This window comes from Myxocyprinus asiaticus, chromosome 48 (genome assembly GCF_019703515.2).
Source record: "Myxocyprinus asiaticus isolate MX2 ecotype Aquarium Trade chromosome 48, UBuf_Myxa_2, whole genome shotgun sequence".
In the NCBI taxonomy this organism is placed as follows: domain Eukaryota; kingdom Metazoa; phylum Chordata; class Actinopteri; order Cypriniformes; family Catostomidae; genus Myxocyprinus; species Myxocyprinus asiaticus.
In genome coordinates, this window is record NC_059391.1 from 27,153,999 (window position 1) to 27,172,778 (window position 18,780).

Consider the following 18,780-nt stretch of genomic DNA (forward strand, 5'->3'; position numbering starts at 1 on the left):
ACCTTATGAGTCGGTTCTTTTGAATCTTCAGTGTGACCAGTGTAATCCGATTCTCGAACAAATGACTCTTATGAGTCAGTTCTTTTGAATCTACAGCACGAAACATACCGTGTGTCCAGTGTAGTCCAATTCCTGAAAGAATGACTCTTATGAGCCGGTTCTTTATAGTGAATTAAAAACTTACTGAACTGCAAGTTTTCGTTTCATCATGTCCGACTCTAAATGAACTATTGTGTGTTATTTGTACTTAAAGGTTGCGAGACTTAAATCAGACTGATTTCTGGATGGTTGTTGATAAGACAATGTGTAGTTACAGATACACATTATGAGTTTTGTTGTAATTAAAAAACATAAATAAAAAAATCTTAATTAAAAAAAGTGTGTAACATGGGCGTTACTAGGGTTGGAAGAGATTAGTGGCTTCAAAAATAACTTGCCTCTTCAATAACATTCAGTGTAGTCACAAACTGTGGCCTATAGCGCCATCTAGTGACCATCAGTAACCTAAACAAGCACCACACAGAACAGGGTCTTTAAGATTTAAATGTGTAGATTTATCATTTCAACCATTCACTGAACAATTTAAAGAGTTGAATACATATATTTAAGGTCTCCTATATATAAGTGGAATCTCATCCACATTAAACGTGCCTCTGATGCTAAAATATTATTATACATATTCAAAGCATCTGTAAAATTGTCAGTTGCCGAAAGGTATTTTTAAATGACAATGCACAAATAAACCATGAACATGTTTTCCTTCACATTTAGCTCACAAAACTGTTCAAGAGTTCACGGTCTAAAACTACTTTTGAGGTATTTGTATGTGTAATGATCCACTTTGTTTCACCGTGAGGTTGTAGATCAGATGTGTATGCTGGTGAGTTAACCTCCTGTGCTCAACTTTATATCCTGGAAAGACATGAAAAAAATTAAATGCAAAACATAAAAATGCAAGTTGTGAACACTTCAATTTGACATTAAACTTCAAATTTTACTTCAAAGGCAGCAATTAAATGAAAGTTTTCAATAAATTATGCAAATCAAGTCTAAACTGAGAGGAAACGGTTCAGACGGAGTACCCATTCGTCCTGTTATTTACCTGTTTGGCACGGTCCACACACTGAATGTACAGTGAGGCGATGTTAGAGCAGGTCAAAGTTTGGCCTTTATTTTCTGCATAACACTTCAATATCTGACTCTGAAGATCCGAACACACTGGCTTTATTTGGTATCTCCTAAAGTGAGTGAGAAAACCAGAGATGGCATGTAGTGCTAATGTTACTTGAAAACACATTAAAAATGTTCTCATGAAAGCACGCAAGATCTGTCAAACTAACCTGAAGCGGTTGTGTGTGTCCTCTAAGCCTTTCTTGTAATTTTCAGATGTGACTTTAGTAAACTGTGCAGCCTGTATGACATCAAAGAGAGATAGTCAACACACACATAATATACAGCATCAGAGACAGTCTTAGGGTCTTAATCTCATTTAAACTGGTCAGCGTCTTTTCATGTTATGATATAGTCCAATCAGTCTACCATTTTTTGAGAGATCGAATGATGATTGGTTTAACCGATGTTTTTAACCGATATTTATACTTTTCTGTTTAGTCGGTTATAATTTTTTAGTATGGAATTTACAGACAAATGCAACCATTTTCGTTACCATTGTACAAAAAGGCATACATTTAAAAAAAACTATTAAATATCGGTTATGCATATCGGTTTTCGGACATTTTTAAACATAAAAATTATCAGTATCGGTAATAAAAAAAAATTAAAAAATCAATATCGGTTTATCTCCGGGTCATCAGCTCTCATGTCATGATATATTCCAATCAGTCTACCATTTTTTTAAGAGAACAACCAATAATTGGTTTAAACAAACTTTTTAACCGATATTTATACATTTGTTTAATAGGTTAAATCTTTTTGTATGGAATTTACAGATAAAATGCGACCATTTTAGTTACCATTGTACAAAAAATATATTAAATATCGGTTCTGCATATCGGTTTATTGACATTTTTAAACATAAAAATTAGCAGTATCAGTAATAATAATAATAATTACAAAAAAATCAATATCGGTTTATGTCCGGGTCATCAGCTCTCATGTCATGACATATTTCAATCAGTCTACCATTTTTTGAGAGACTGACCAATGACTGGTTTAACCGATGTTTTTAACCGATATTTATACTTTTCTGTTTAATAAAATTTTTTAGTATGGAATTTACAGGTAAATGCAACCATTTTAGTTACCATAGTACAAAAGGGCATAAATAAAAATATATATTAAATATCAGTTCTGCATATCGGTTTTCTGACATTTTTAAACATAAAAATTAGCAGTATCGGTAATAAAAAAATCAATCAATATCGGTCTATCTCCGGGTCATCAGCTGTCATGTCATGACATATTCCAATCAGTCTACCATTTTTTTAGAGATTGCCTGATGATCAGTTCAACCGAATGTTTTTAACCGATATTTATACATTTCTGTTCAATCGGTTATCATTTTTTAGTATGGAATTTACAGATAAATGCGACCATTTTAGTTACCATTGTACAAAAAGGCATACATATAAAAAATACAAAAATTTACATATCAGTTCTGCAAATCGGTTTTTGGACATTTTTAAACATAAAAATTAACAGTATCGGTAATAAACAATAAAATAAACATTTAAATCAATAACGGTTTATCTCCGGGTCATCAGCTCTCATGTCATGACATATTCCAATCAGTCTACAATTTTTTTAAGAGATCGACCAATAATCGGTTTAACTGAAGTTTTTAACCGATATTTATACTTTTGTTTAATCGGTTACATTTTTTTGTATGGAATTTACAGATAAAATGCGACCATTTTAGTTACCATTGTACAAAAGGGCATAAATAAAAATATATATTAAATATCGGTTCTGCATATCGGTTTTCTGACATTTTTAAACATAAAAATTAGCAGTATCGGTAATAAAAAAAATCAATCAATATCGGTCTATCTCTGGGTCATCAGTTCTCATGTCATGACATATTCCAATCAGTCTACCATTTTTTAGTGATTGGTTAAACTGATCATCGGTCAATGTTTTTAACCGATATTTATACTTTGCTGTTGAATCGGTTATCACTTTTTCAACTGTAACTTCTAGTCGGAGGTCTGTAAATATTTTGTTTATTTTGGTATAGGTTACGTCAACGTTTAATTATGCATCATACCAATATTTTGTATATTAAGTATTGTGTAGTGGTGCAACTAGCCCCCAGTCACATGACATGTTGGGGGGTAAATCATTTCAATCTAAAATCAGAGAGGCTATTGGGAATGAATATTTTGCATTTTCACAAGTAAAATCACTCTAGATAAGGTGTGGAAAGCATGTTAACGAAGGGATGAATCTAATTGCCTTTTCTTGCATTTTGGCAATCTGATCCTGGAACAGACCGTCCTGCTTTTCCAGATCTTTCTGCTTCTCTTCCAGCTTCTGAGCCTGATGGGAAAATGAAACGTGCAACACCCAGATCAGATTCAACTGTCAGCCTGCGAATCTTCCTTAAATATCTACACAATCCTGTAGTTGAATGACTTCAATGGAACATGCAATTACTGATTTGGTCCACTAACTTTCACACATGAAACCTGGTAAATTGCCATAAAGCTGCCAGAAATTACCTTTAACCAGCTATGTATGGAGGGAACATATCAGACTACTTTGGAAAAATGGCGGGCATGATTTATTTGGAGCTGAATGCACAATGACACAATATTATTTACATTTGCTATACTTTTATGGTTAATGTCCATGGCAAAATAAAAGTACTATAACTGAATATTTAATCATTCATGCATTCATTCATTCACTCAGTCACACAACATACAAGAAGATGATCACAAATCTCTTGAGAGTACGAAAGAGCATGCCATTGACAGAATGAAGCGTTATTATGCTTACCTTTCTATCCATCCACTGCAAGAAGGAGCAGATCAAGAGAAAGAGAGAGATAGAAAGGAAATAAGTGACAGTGGAGTTGACAGATATTCAGATTAGTAGAGAAATCACAAAAGCATCTTGTGTGCTTCAATGGAAGTACAAATTTGATAATCTGATTAGTGACCTAGAAATAATGCAGAATCATAAACATTTCTTCTTCATTTTGTCATAACTTCTCTTTTTTTTTATCCTAAAACTTCACATAAAACCATCACTACCATTGCAGCTCATAGTAGCATCACACAAGCACTGCAAAATATGCACAAGGCACAAGTAAAGCAAGTGATAATATTGGCAGAGACATATACACTCATATCACACACACACACACAAACAACACAGAGTTCCCGTGTTTAGAGATAGTTTTACATAATACTGCGCTATGAGATGCTCATCCTGAATGTTTAGCTGCTCTCTCCTGATGGCATCTGCTAGAGTCTGTTGATAGGACACCTTCTCTTCTTCCAGAACCTTCTGGACCTCTTTCTGAATCTGGAGTCGGGCTGCAGCTTGAGCTTGGGCCTTAGCTTTAACTTTCTCTTCCTCCAACCTAATAAAAATACACACAAAAACACACACACATTCAGTAAAAATAAATACTATTTGTACCCATCAAATCCACTTCATTACATCTAAAATCTAAATCTAAATGTTGTTGTTCCATTTTTACAGTTGTCAAATCTTTAGTTTAAATTCTTACTGTTGCAGAATCTTTAGTTCAGTTCTTCCTGTTGTGGAATCTTTTAGTTTTTTCAGATGTCGAACCTTTAGTTCCGTTTTTTCAGTTGTCGAATCTTTAGTTCCGTTTTTTATAAGTTGCTGAATTGTTAATTTAGTTTTTTCAGTTGTCGAATCTTTAGTTCCGTTTTTTCAGTTGTCGAATCTTTAGTTCCGTTTTTTCAGTTGTCGAATCTTTAGTTCCGTTTTTTATAAGTTGTTGAATCGTTAATTTAGTTTTTTCAGTTGTCGAATCTTTAGTTCCGTTTTTTATAAGTTGTTGAATCGTTAATTTAGTTTTTTCAGTTGTCGAATCTTTAGTTCCGTTTTTTATAAGTTGTCGAATCTTTAGTTCCGTTTTTTTGCTGTCGAATCTTTAGTTCCATTTTTTCAGTTGTCGAATCTTTAGTTCTGTTTTTACAGTTGTCGAATATTTAATTTAGTTTTTTCAGTTGTCGAATCTTTAGTTCCATTTTTTATAAGTTGCTGAATCTTTAATTTAGTTTTTTCAGTTGTCGAATCTTTAGTTCAGTTTTTTATAAGTTGTTGAATCGTTAATTTAGTTTTTTCAGTTGTCGAATCTTTAGTTCCGTTTTTTATAAGTTGTCGAATCTTTAGTTCCGTTTTTTTGCTGTCGAATCTTTAGTTCCGTTTTTTATAAGTTGTCGAATCTTTAGTTCAGTTTTTTCAGTTGTCGAATCTTTAGTTCCATTTTTTCAGTTGTCGAATCTTTAGTTCTGTTTTTACAGTTGTCGAATCTTTAATTCAGTGTTTTCAGTTTTCGAATCCTTAGTTCAGTTTTTTATAAGTTGTCGAATTTTTAGTTCAGTTTTTTATAAGTTGTCGAATCTTTAGTTCAGTTTTTACAGTTGTCAAATCTTTAGTTCCATTTTTTCAGTTGTCGAACTTTTAGTTCTGTTTTTACAGTTGTCGAATCTTTAATTCAGTGTTTTCAGTTTTCGAATCCTTAGTTCAGTTTTTTATACGTTGTCAAATCTTTAGTTCAGTTTTTTATAAGTTGTCGAATCTTTAGTTCAGTTTTTACAGTTGTCAAATCTTTAGTTCCATTTTTTCAGTTGTCGAATATTTAATTTAGTTTTTTCAGTTGTCGAATCTTTAGTTCCATTTTTTATAAGTTGCTGAATCTTTAATTTAGTTTTTTCAGTTGTCGAATCTTTAGTTCAGTTTTTTATAAGTTGTCGAATCTTTAGTTCCGTTTTTTTGTTGTCGAATCTTTAGTTCAGTTTTTACAGTTGTCGAATCTTTAGTTCCGTTTTTTATACGTTGTCGAATCTTTAGTTCCGTTTTTTTGTTGTCGAATCTTTAGTTCCGTTTTTACAGTTGTCGAATCTTTAGTTCAGTTTTTTATAAGTTGTCGAATCTTTAGTTCAGTTTTTACAGTTGTCAAATCTTTAGTTCCATTTTTTCAGTTGTCGAACTTTTAGTTCTGTTTTTACAGTTGTCAAATCTTTAGTTCCATTTTTTCAGTTGTCGAATCTTTAGTTCAGTGTTTTCAGTTTTCGAATCCTTAGTTCAGTTTTTTATACGTTGTCAAATCTTTAGTTCCGTTTTTACAGTTGTCAAATCTTTAGTTCCATTTTTTCAGTTGTCGAATCTTTAGTTCCGTTTTTTCAGTTGTCGAACCTTTAGTTCTGTTTTTACAGTTGTTGAATCTTTAGTTCAGTGTTTTCAGTTTTCGAATCTCTAGTTCAGTTCTTACTGCTGTCGAATCTTGAGCTCAGTCATCTTTATCTCCACTTTCAGGAGCTTCTGCAGTTCTTCTTTGATCTGTGTCCTTAGCTCTTTCTCATTCACTAAACAGAAAAACACAAAGGAACTCATGAATTTATGAGATACAATTGAGTTTCTGTTAAGACTGAGTTAAGCGAATGTGTACATAAATAAAGAGATGTGGAGACTTTGCTGGTTCAGTCGAAAATGAATCAGAGAAACTTTGGCAAGACTATAGCTAAAATGAATAATAAGCTGGACAACATAACAGATCCCGGACTCACCTTTGGTTTGTGTTTGTGGTGGTGGGGACAGAGACCCCACTGGGTTAAGAAAAGGAGGTATAACAGGCTCCTCAACTAAAGGTAGATGAGGAGCTGGGGGTTCCTCAATGGAAGATGGACCCATTTCCACCATGGAAGGTGTTTCATTGGACAATTCCACAGCTGAGGTGGATGGAGAGGGTGGAACCATTGACTCCTCCACAAGAGATGGAACAGTGGCAGGTATAGAGACTGAGGAGGGTGAGGCCACAGGCCCAACAGACATTAATTCCGGTACACTTACAGGATTCTCAGGTGGAGGTGATTGTACGGACAGTAGTGTCACAGGTGAAGTGGAGACTTCAGGTATGTCTACAGGCTCAACGGGTTGAGTGGATGGTGAGGGTACATCCACAGCTTCACCATGTGTGGCGATAAGTTCAGATGGAACAATAGATTCAACAGGTGAGACTACCGATTCAACGGGTGAGGCTACCGATTCAACGGGTGAGGCTACAGATTCAACGGGTGAGGCTACAGATTCAACGGGTGAGGCTACAGATTCAACAAGTGTTCTTACAGATTCACCAAGAACAACTACAGATTCAACAGGTGAGGTAATAGATTCAACTGGTGTGTCTACTGATTCAACAGATATGGCTACAGATTCAACAAGGGTTGCTACAGATTCAGAAGGTACAACTGCAGATTCAAAAGGTGAGGCTACGGATTCAACAACTGTGCATACAGATTCAGTAGGTGGGGTTACAAGCTTAACAGGTATATCTGCAGATTCAGTAGGGAGGACAACATGTTCGACAGGCATGGTGATGGGTTCTGCAGACACATCCAGGGGTTCTACAGGTGTTATGACAGGTTTAGAGGTTATTGCTTCAACAAGTGAAGGTGGAGGGTGGGTTTCAGGCACAGTAGTAGACGTTATGGACTCAGCAGGTGTACTGGTTAGTTCCACAAATAGAGGATCAGTTATTGTTTTACTAGATGCTTGCGAGGGTACGTTTATAAGTTCAGCAGGTGGATCAACAGGTTGGGGTGGGGTTACAGATGCAGGTTCACCAGGTGGATATAAAACTGCATTCTCATCACCTGGTTGAGGAGTCAAAAGACCTTTGGGTTGAGCAGGTAATGGGGCAGACTGTACAGTTGGAGGTGGTGCAGGTGATTCTTCAGTCACAGGAATAAGGGGCACTAATGGTGTTATCGGCTCTGAGAGTGGAGGTACCAAAGTACTGGCGTATGACGGTGGATGAGGCATTACAGGTACGTGGCGCTCACCAGGGGGTGAATGCTCAACCTGAGGGGCAACAGGAGGGCTGGTGCGTGAGAGTTTGGTTGAAGTTTGCAGGCGCGCCACACTTGGAGACTCCCTCATACGATCAATCACGCGTTCTGACAGCTGTACGTTACAAGGAATAAAAAAACGTTAAAATGAGAGGAAACATTTTAGCATTGATAGACATTTTAATTTAATCAGCAAAACATTTTTTTTTTTCCCCAACACATTTGAGTTTTGCCAGGGAAATTGAACCATAGTGTCTATGGATCACAGAAGTGACTGGTGTCATCAAATTAAGTTTTAGTTGTTATCGAATCTAGAACAGATTCATTTTTTGTGTTTCTCAATGCTTTTTAAAAACAAAATGCAACATGCTTGTTGTGTATGTTACTGAAAATTAAAGTCTTGTAAAAAGTACAGTGGTGCTACAATAGCTCAGTGATAGTATCAGATGGTAATACATCTGTATTTTGACATATACCATGGTACTGAATGACTACCATATTCCTTTACCACCATACTACCATAGTATGTCCAAAAAAACATGATAGTGCCAGTGGACATGTCAAAAACAATATGGTACATAACTAACAATTGTACCATGCATTACCTTCAAAAACACCATGGTACTATCAAAGTACATGGAATTTTTGTAAAGGGAAGGTGGTACTTTTGTAAAGTATATGGCAGTACCAAAAGTACCATGGTCTTTTTTCACAATATACTGTATCTATACAAGTCATCTAAAGGTTTTCAGAAGGTGTAACATATATGTGTACGTGTAATGTTTACCATCTTGTCTTTAAATTGTATGCAACAGTTCAACAAGCATGACCTGTAGTCTATATTTAACCTATATGCTCTATAGGACATTTTGTTCCACACCAACCACAGCCAATGCATACCTTAGCATTTACACGAAATTGCAATGTCAAAGATGTGCAAAGTGCGTCGCAACTTATTATTGTTTTGCATTTGATGCAAATAGAAAACGCACTTGCATTTCAACTTAAACATTAGTCAAAAAAGGTTCTGCATTAAAAACTAGCTAATTTTGTTACTGCAGCTCTATAAAGGCATGTGAAGTTTGTTGGTGTAGTAAACTTACCCGAATGCCCTTCACGAATGTAATCCCCTCCTCATTGTCCGAGTCAAAGGCAACGTGGCGCGAGCTGCTGATTCCCCCCATAACTGCTGGGTTTTACAGCTATTTCTGCAGTTTAATGTGATCGTTCTTGCAAATAAAACAATATGGGGGTTTGTGTTTCTTGTAGGGACAGACGCAATCTAGTACAATCTCGAAAGCCCGTGTAGGAAACGCAGCCCTTCCCACTTCAGCACCCAGAGGAATCTCTTTATTGAGCGGCACGTGCAGCTAAAGATTCATTGATGTTCACTCTAGTGAAAGTGTTTTATTTATTTTTGATAGGAGTATCAAATAATGTACACGTACTAAGTACATTACTTATGTGATAAGTATCTTGAACAGACATGATTTTGCATAACACCACGTTAAAAGGTGTGGCCACTTCCAATGTTTGGTAAATTACAAAGAAAAAAAGTAATTAATTACTAACTACTAATTACATCGCCTACCGTGTAATTAGATTACTGTACTAGTTACTCTGTCTGAAAAGTAATTGCGTTACTTTTTGCTTTCTAAAACCCTTATCATCCTCGACCAGATGAAAAATATAAGGATAGACATGAAACTGTTCTTTTAATTCTTTCAAATATCATATCATATAAAATTAATACATTATTCATGAACAGGCCAAAGAATTTAAGGGGGCAGCGTTAAATTAGAACAATTCTATATAAAACAATAGTGAATTTAAAATAGAAATTTAACGTCTAATGTTAAAATGTATGTTTTCTATAGTCTATACAGTATTTAACGCAATTACATCAGAAGTAACTATAATTAAATTACTGAAAAATTAAGAGTAATCCCTTTAATTTTTTCAATGAAAAAGTAATTTAATTACAGTAATTAATTACTTAGTAATGCATTACACCCAACACTGGCCACTTCTAAAATATATTATGTAAACTAATGTTTAAAGTAATAATTTATATTTAAAAAAAATTGTAATACTTCACATAACACTATAATCCAAATCCCCCCCCCCCAAAAAGAAAAAGAATAAAAAGGCAAACCTGTTTTTGTTGGTTCATTCTTCTCTTTATTTTTGCAGCTTTGTGTTTCTCTTTAGTCATAATTTCTTACAAAAAAATACCATATAAATACAAAGTTTCTGTCATAAAACCCATATTTACTCCAGCGTTTCTTACCACAATAAAACTGAGGCAACTTAGTAGACCATTAGCCACCACTAGAATCAATGCAGAAATGAAAAACAAAAAAAAGCACTATTTGAATAAGATTCTATATTAACTTGTTAATTAAGGCAGAAACAAGACCTTTAGTACCTATGGTATTTTGGCTGAAACTTTGGTTAGAATAGTTAATTTTTTTTAACCAAATTTTCCTTAACAGAGAAGCGGCACATTCAAACAGTTCTTCACACTTTCAGAAATTAGAATGTATCTATTTTTTAAAACTGTTTTAAAAATATATATTTGAAGTCAAAGAATAATCTCTAATATTCTGGGTGGGCCTGCGTCTAATTTGGGTGGGCCCAGGTCCACCCCGGCCCACCCTTGACTACGCCACTGAATACAAAACACAAGATAATTCATATTGAAGATTTTCTTCAGTTTGTGAGTTTGTGTAATGTTAAGTTGTGGATAATAATCTGCCAGGTTCCTTGTTTAAACTATCCTTACACAACAAACCCAGCTTTATGTGGATATTTTCCACAGTATTGGCAGTCTATTTTTCTACAATATTGCTTTAGCTTACCCTAAAACTCCCCGAATGAAGCACTAGTGCATGAAACATGACTCGCGGAAGTACAGTTCTAAAAATATGCTTACATACAAGTCTTGCATTATTCTTTATAGTCTTATTTACTTTAATATTACAACTGAATAAAGATATTTGTAAAAAGTAGGACCACTTTTACTGTTCTGGTGCCTACCAATGAAACCGGCTGTGCTTGAAAAATTAAAATGAAATAAATACCAATAACTTTCAGAGAACATTAACAATCATGTTAACAAATCCTGTACAGAAGCTCCAAGTGTCAAATCTGATTACATATTTTATCATTTTATCAGTCATCTTGACATGAGACCTTCTTAATGTAAAAATGGTTCCAGGGACCAAAAGAGGGTTTCTACCTCAACAAAAATCAAACTTTGCACTCAAAACAGGTCATGAATTGTGCGTACAGAGAAAGAAAACACTGAACAACACACAATATAACAAACTTATGCATGGCTCAAAAACAGCTCATTAAGTTGGCTCAAAACTGTTAAAGCAATAGTTCACCCAAAAAAATAAATTCTGTCATCATTTCCTCACCCTCATGTCGTTCCAAACCTGTATGACTTTCTTCTGTGGAACAAAAAAGAAGGAATTCTGAAGATTCCTACTAGTCGCTCTTTTCATGCGGTTAGACTGAACAGGGACTGAGACTTTCAAGCTTCAAAAAGGACATAAAAGTTCCATAAATACCTTGTAAAAAGCATCTTTGGGCACTCAAAAAAAATAACTTTTTGGCTGAACTTAATTCAATCATGGACAGTGGTTCCACGTTTGAAATGAGTTTTCTTAAATTAAAATTACCATGTAATTTCAACTTAAATATTTCAAGTAGAGGGAACATAACTGAATCAAGTAAACCCAACAAAATTTAACATGTCGAAACAACTCAAATTAAAGTTTTAATGATATGCTAGCTAGTGACAGTAAATGTTAGCATGCTAAATACACGCTGGTGGGAAGCAGTACTGAGTGCAGCTCAAGCACTTTGCTATGGTTAGCACAGTAATTGCTCAATGGTTGAAGCAATTTGTAGAATACTAAAAATGTATTGGCCCTCAACCTATGCTCAAGCTCCACTCAGACACGTTTTTAATTTAATCAACTCAGCGGATTTAATTTCCCTTGGTTAAATTATTTTTTTGAATAATATGAACGTGGGAGGATTGAGAAAAACTGACAATAGTGAAAGTTACAAAAAAAAACTTTGAGTGGGTGAGGAACAAAAATATATATTGAAATATGAACTGAAATATAAATTATTCACTGAATATCTTCCTCTACAGTGAGCTGTTAACTACTCTGACCGAATCACTGAATCGATGAGATGAACTCGAGAACCAGATCAGTTCGATTCATAAATGAATCATTCAGTTTAGTTTGTGAACTGGATCAACCAATTCACTAAAAAGAGCCTGAAAAGGATCATTCGATCACAAATCAGATATATCGCTACTTCTCTCATGAACGCAACATAGTGCACAAGTTGTATGGACTGCTTTCAAGACACCTTTATAGTGCTTTTTTTAAAATAATTTTGAAGCTTTACAGCCTTTTTGTGCTCAACATAAGAAAGTCATACAGGTTTGGAATAACATGAGGGCGAGTTAATGATGACATTTTTGGGTGAACTGTCCCTTTAAGAGCTTCCTGGTGAATGCAAGAACTTACAAATGAAACGTAATACGACACACACACTCAAATAGGGGTTAAGGAGGTATTACACTGGTCTTCCTATACAGTTTACTCTGCCTTCTTATCTGCTTTCTCTCCTTTGATTGCAGTGAGAACGCTGGACAACACCTCCGTGTACAGCAATGTTCCCAGGAACACCACAGCTGTGCCCACCCAGTGCCAGGCCGTGAACGGGTTCCGGAAGTACAGGATGGAGATAATGAGACTCAGGAATTTGCGTAACGTCACCACCAGCGTAACCGTGAGTGACGCGCACTCCGTCGTCAGAATGAACACACCACGAATACAAACATACCTGAGAATCTGGCTTAGGACAAAGTACAGAATAAAAGTTGTTCTTATGTATTTGTATGCAATTTTATTAAAGGAATATTCCGGCTTCAATACAAGTGAAGCTCAGTCGACAGCATTTGTGGCATAATGTTGAAAACCAGAAAATATTATTTAGACTCGTCCCTAAAGCAAACAGTGAGACACTTATAATGGACATCAATGGGGCCAATTTTTGGAGGGTTTAAAGACAGAAATGTGAAGCTTATAATTTAATAAAAGCACTTGCATTTATTCTTCTGTTAAAACTCTGTGTGTTATTTAAGCCGTAAAGTTTTTTTAAATCGTCGGATTGCAGCGGACAAACTTCTAGTTGTTTGTCACGGTTTTACGTCGTCATGGCAACGAAGTTGTAAAATTGGCTATAACTTCACACAGAAAAGGTTAGTAAGTGATTTTATCACACTAAAATCATGTTAACACGCATTTTGTTTATGTATTTTAGCTATATGTTTGAAACAGTGTTTATTTTAATGTTTACCGACTGGCCCCATTGACTTCCATTGTAACTGCCTCACTGGAAACCAGATTTGTACCTTGTTTTTTTTTTTTTTTTTAAGAAAAGCAGGGACAGGTCTAAATAATTTTTTGTGGTAATCAACATTATGCCACAAATGCTGTCCATTGAGCTTAACTTGTACTGAACCCGGAATATTCCTTTAAGCAGATGATGATATGCGAGACATGATAAAAATTGGTTCAACATTCTCCATAAACAAGAATAGTTATGTAAATATCATATTAGCTACTTTAATTATACACTACGAAGGGTTGCAGACAACAGGGAAAAACAATGCTAAATGCAAATAATTAAATGTAACTAACCAAATAATCATGCATTATTAGGATAGCAAAAGGGTGGAGAAAAACGCTTCCCACACCTTTTATTGTTGACATCAAAAGCAGTGCGTCCAATTCAAGTAACTTTTTTGCTAAATGTATCTGTCACTTGGTAGAAGCTAACCAAATTAGGAAGACGCCAACATGGAAGCGTTAAATGACATGCCCTCATCTTTAAAAATATAATATATAAGGACGTGTTTAACAGTTGAGAACGGCTAGTATAGGGTACACAGTTTTTAGTTTTTTTTTTCCTCCCCTTTTCTCCTCAATTTGGAAAGCCCAATTCCCAATGCACTCTAAGTCCTCGTGGTGGTGTAGTGACTCGCCTCAATCCGGGTGGTGGAGGACGAATCTCAGTTGCCTCCGCGTCTGAAACCGTCAATCCGTGCATCTTATCACGTGGCTTGTTGAGCGCGTTACCACAGAGACGTAGCGCGTGTGGAGGCTTCACGCTATTCCCCGCAGCATCCACACACAACTCACCACGCGCCCCACCGAGAGCGAGAACCACATTATAGTGCCCACGAGGAGGTTACCCCATGTGACTCTACCCACCCTAGCAACTGGGCCAATTTGGTTGCTTAGGAGACCTGGCTGGAGTCACTCAACACGCCCTGGATTTGAACTAGCGACTCCAGGGGTGACAGTCAGCATCTATACTCACTGAGCTACCCAGGCCCCAGGGTACACAGTTTTATAAATAATATACACTGTTTATAAATCTGAAAGGATACTGGGTGATAATGTTCATCAGCAGGTAAAACCACATGACTGGCATGGACTGACCAATCACAGGGATTTCCACCGGAGCTTTAAGTGAAAGTCAATGAAAGAAATCAAATCAATTTTAAGACGTTTGGATAGAATTTGTCATTTCAAAAAGCCTTAAAAATCATGGCATAAAAAGATGGGTTTTTATTTGTTTAAAGGAAAAGAGATTCATTTTCATTATATGCTGAAAATCTCATGGCTTTTACATAGAGTGCATCGGTCTGGTTCCGGAAGTAAAAAATCCATGCATTTTCTCCATAAGGGAATTGATTTTTAATGATAACTAATAAACCAGACTTGCTGTGAGTTCTAAGGTTGTAAATCAATGGTTTATACTTCAGTTGGGGCCATTACTCCATGAAAAAAATTGTTTAATAGCAGAATTTGGCTTGAAGAACTACACTACCCATAATCCTAAAGAGAGATCCAGTCAGTCCAATCAGAGTTGAGTTGCTCTCCCTACACTCTCAAACTACTTATATGTATACATTTATATATTTAACAATAAATGTATCATATATGGTTTCTGTACTTATAATCAAGAACTTTCAATCAATAGTTTTAGATATTTCCATCATTTTTAATTCAATCGTGTCATTCGCAATGCTTCATGGGATTGTAGTTCATGTCGCTCATTAAAGGAATATTCCGGGTTCAATACATGTTTAGCTCAATCGACAACATTTGTAGCATGATACTGATAACCTCAAAAATTTATTTTGACTTGCCCCTCCTTTTCTTTAAAAATCTGGGTTCCAGTGAGGCATTTAGAATGGAAGTCAATGGGGGGGGGCAATTTTTTATGTTAAAACACTCACCGTTTTAAAAGTATAGCCACAAGACATAAGCAATATGTGTGTTAACATGATTTTAGTGTGATAAAATCGCTTACTAACCTTTTCTGTGTTAAGTTATAGCCAATTTTACATATTCATTGCCATGACGATGTAATGTCAACAAAACCAAAAATCCTAAAATTACTGTAAAAATTATTTAAACAACTTTCCAGCTCAAATAATACACAAGTTTTAACAGAAGAATTAATGTAAGTGCTTTAATAAAATGATTAGCTTCACATTTCTGCTTTTAAACCCTCCAAAAATTGGCCCCATTGACTTCCATTGTAAGTGCCACACTGTAACCTTGATTTTTGCTTTTTTAAAGAAAACGAGGGACGAGTCAAAAAAATTTTTTTTTTGTGGTAATCAACATTATACCACAAATGCTGTCGATTGAGCTTAACTTGTATTGAACCCGGAAAATTCCTTTAAAGACATCTTGTACCTTCATCTTTTTTTGTCCGATTTTTACATACTTTTTTGCTTCAAATCATAGTTTGTACTGATGTGATTCACTTTGGAGCTGGCTGATTTGGTCCAAGGCTTGGAACTCTTATATAAAGGATTTTATTAAATCCCTATAAAAAAAAATGAATGGGAAAAATACTTCTGGAACCAAGAACAAGTGGGCCGGCACTGTTGCGCTCTATTGCGACAACTAGAAAGTTAAATGACATTTATTTTCCTCAATATATAAGCACACTTACTGCTCTGACTGAAGAGCACGGCATGTTTGTAGATGTCGGTCGACAGCAGGAGGAACCCAGGTAATGGCAGACAGTGCTGAAAGACACCCGAAAAGACCACACTTAATCCCAGATACCGAAACGTGTCGATTCAATATGTTTAACTCTCGAATACACCTAATGTATGTAAGGGACTCACATTGTAAAATAAAGCTTCCTTGGAGTGTTTGCCATACTGTTTGTACAGAGTTTCTTGGAAAATACCCATTCTAGCAGACATCAGCAAGGCAAAAGTAAGCATCCCGATACCTGAAACACGAGCAGAATTCATTTATCAGATGCTAATTTGTGGTGATACGACAACACGACTTTTTCAAAGGCAATCACAATTATTCTGTGTCCTTGCTCCAAAACAATGAAACAGTGTAGTGAGGGTTACCAAGAAGCCAATGCAGGAAGGCATGAACTCCATCTTCCTCTGTGGCCCCCTTCTCAACATTCTACATTCAAAAACAGGGACAGTACACATTAAAGTTCCAGGTTGAATTTAAGCTCAATGGGGCCAGTGAAGTGAACGAAAGTAAATGGGGCCAGTTCATAAATATTTAAATACATGCTATTTCAAAAGGACAGCCACAAGACGCAATGTTTACATGATTTTAGTGCAATAAAATCCCATGTTACGGCATTTACCAGATTATATGGTTTACGGCGTTACGTTGTCATGGCAACAAAGTTGCAATATTGGATATAACTTTACACAAATAAGGTTAGGAAGCAATTTTATCACACTAAAATCATGTTAACACTCATATTGTTTACTTTTTGTGGCTATACTTTTGAAACAGTGAGTATTTTAATGTTTACAGACTGGCCCCCATTCACTTCCATTACTGTAACCGCATTTGTCTAAATTTGCCACTCACCACTTGTTTGGCCGACATGATAGTGCAGATGAAAATGCCCATAGACACCAGCACGATGGAGAGAGATTTACTCTTGGAATATCTGCAATAAGAGTAAAATAATAATGTAATAACTACACCTAACTAAACCCAAAGTAATGGCTTTGAACAGAATCTTCAGCGTACCTTTTCTTCAAGATGATAATACCGAGTATCATGTTAGCAATGAGAGATCCCTGGGGTCAAAACAAGAGAAGTTGAAAGCTTTAAAGTATGAATTCAGAGAGAAAGTCACAAAAACATGTTTCAACCGCAGGGTGTTTGAAACTCACGGATCTGAAGATCATATGCAGGGGCATTGCAATGTTAAAATTGAGAGCGTAGTTGTTGATCACGCTGATGGTAAAGAACATGGTCACCATGATCACATAATTACTGCAGAGGTGAAAAAAAATCACGTAAGAGTCTGAGAGATTTAAAGCACAAGGAATGTAACCAAATGCAATCTATAAGTCTCAATGTATAAGAGACTGCATTTCACACAGTGTGTTCTGTTGTATATTGCATATTTCGGCAAGTCATCCGGGTATTCCATGTAAACAGAAAATGTGCATGCTGTATAATCTGTGCATAATCTGTCAAAGGTGTCTGAACTGTGTGTTGACTTTAAAACCACCTGTAACAGTGACAAAGCAAAGCTTTCACCTTTCACCTCTAATAATCAATAAATATCAGTTTTGTACATGGTCCCCAGAAGTTGAGTAAAAACACAAATAAAGGCATGCAAATTCTGTCAATAAAATAAAAGCACATATAACCTGATGGGAATCTGTGGCTTTTTGCGTCCAAAGTTGGTCTCAAAAATGAATCCTTCAAATGCAATGAAGGCAAACTGGGCGAATGTGACAATGTTTCCACATCCAGGGAAATCCCTGTAAAATGAGCGGTTCCAAGTAAGGTATACAGTTGAGAATTGACAACATATACGAAGTTTAAATGCATTAAATACACAAATATATGAGGCATATGCAACTCACCGCACCAAAAATTCCAAAAACACAACATTGCTACAGCAACCAACAAACACCAAAGTGATCGCAAAGACCGTATTCATTTTTACAGGCTGAAAAAACGCAAACGCAATACTTATTTATGCTTTACAATTACCCAGATGTTGACATAGTGAATACTAAATCGATGTGTAAATGTTCCTGCACTACTACTGAGACTCCTCAATAATACACACGTCCACCGGCAGACATGTTTTCCTGCTTGCGCCGCTGAGGCTTCTGGTGTTTGTAGTTTTTTATCTCTAAACCAGAATGGATAGTCATACAACTAAAAACAACATTTCCCAGCAGCGCGGAAGACGGACGCTAAATCAAAGTTACTTTCAAGGCAAGTCAGTCCAATCGGTGACCATCTTTGGAACTGTCCCGGGCAGCTGATTTCAGTGTGGCATGATAGTACAGCTCCTATCTATTTGAATGGGGAAATACCGAAATCTCCAAAACGGTTGGTCAAGATTACGATCAAAGAATCAGAAATAAAATCTGACAACAATGGTATCGTAAATTGCGCGTTTTAAGCTTAGATCAAGCAACAACAACAACAACAAAAAAACACAATAAATAAATAAATAAATAAGTTCTCAGTATGGATCAGCTAATGCAGATGCACGTAATAAGTGATTGGTTCGTGTACCTATGAGGCGAAACTTCCTTTTCCCACATCCGCCACATTGGGCGTTTCAATTTCTCCCTTTCATTTTAATTTCCAGTGGTCCGTCTCGGGCTATAGAGTCTCTGGCTAGG

The 18,780-nt window shown here is 35.8% G+C and overlaps 2 protein-coding genes across 5 annotated transcripts; both read right to left on the reverse strand.

Annotated features, from left to right (window-relative positions):
* Positions 1 to 515: 515 nt before the first annotated feature.
* chchd3b (coiled-coil-helix-coiled-coil-helix domain containing 3b) lies at positions 516 to 9,351 on the reverse strand. 4 transcript variants are annotated; one of them, XM_051692690.1, is made up of 9 exons: positions 9,116 to 9,351; positions 6,732 to 8,127; positions 6,437 to 6,530; positions 4,453 to 4,549; positions 3,961 to 3,975; positions 3,415 to 3,498; positions 1,341 to 1,411; positions 1,103 to 1,238; positions 516 to 912 (listed from the first exon to the last, which is right to left on the reverse strand). In XM_051692690.1, the coding sequence occupies exons 1-9, from the start codon at positions 9,194 to 9,196 to the stop codon at positions 886 to 888; spliced, it is 2,001 nt and encodes a 666-aa protein (XP_051548650.1). In that variant the 5' UTR covers positions 9,197 to 9,351; the 3' UTR covers positions 516 to 885. The 4 variants fall into 4 exon arrangements, with proteins under 4 accessions (XP_051548650.1, XP_051548648.1, XP_051548649.1 ...); XM_051692688.1 differs by having other exon boundaries at positions 4,369 to 4,549; positions 9,116 to 9,350; XM_051692691.1 differs by having other exon boundaries at positions 517 to 912; positions 4,369 to 4,549; positions 7,818 to 8,127; positions 9,116 to 9,345.
* Positions 9,352 to 10,170: 819 nt separating this feature from the next.
* On the reverse strand, positions 10,171 to 18,235 carry slc35b4 (solute carrier family 35 member B4). Its single transcript, XM_051692716.1, has 10 exons — positions 18,004 to 18,235; positions 17,785 to 17,898; positions 17,299 to 17,401; positions 17,153 to 17,202; positions 16,988 to 17,069; positions 16,501 to 16,561; positions 16,261 to 16,370; positions 16,083 to 16,158; positions 14,500 to 14,575; positions 10,171 to 12,887 (listed from the first exon to the last, which is right to left on the reverse strand). The coding sequence occupies exons 1-10, from the start codon at positions 18,078 to 18,080 to the stop codon at positions 12,641 to 12,643; spliced, it is 996 nt and encodes a 331-aa protein (XP_051548676.1). The 5' UTR covers positions 18,081 to 18,235; the 3' UTR covers positions 10,171 to 12,640.
* Between the last annotated feature and the right edge of the window lie 545 nt (positions 18,236 to 18,780).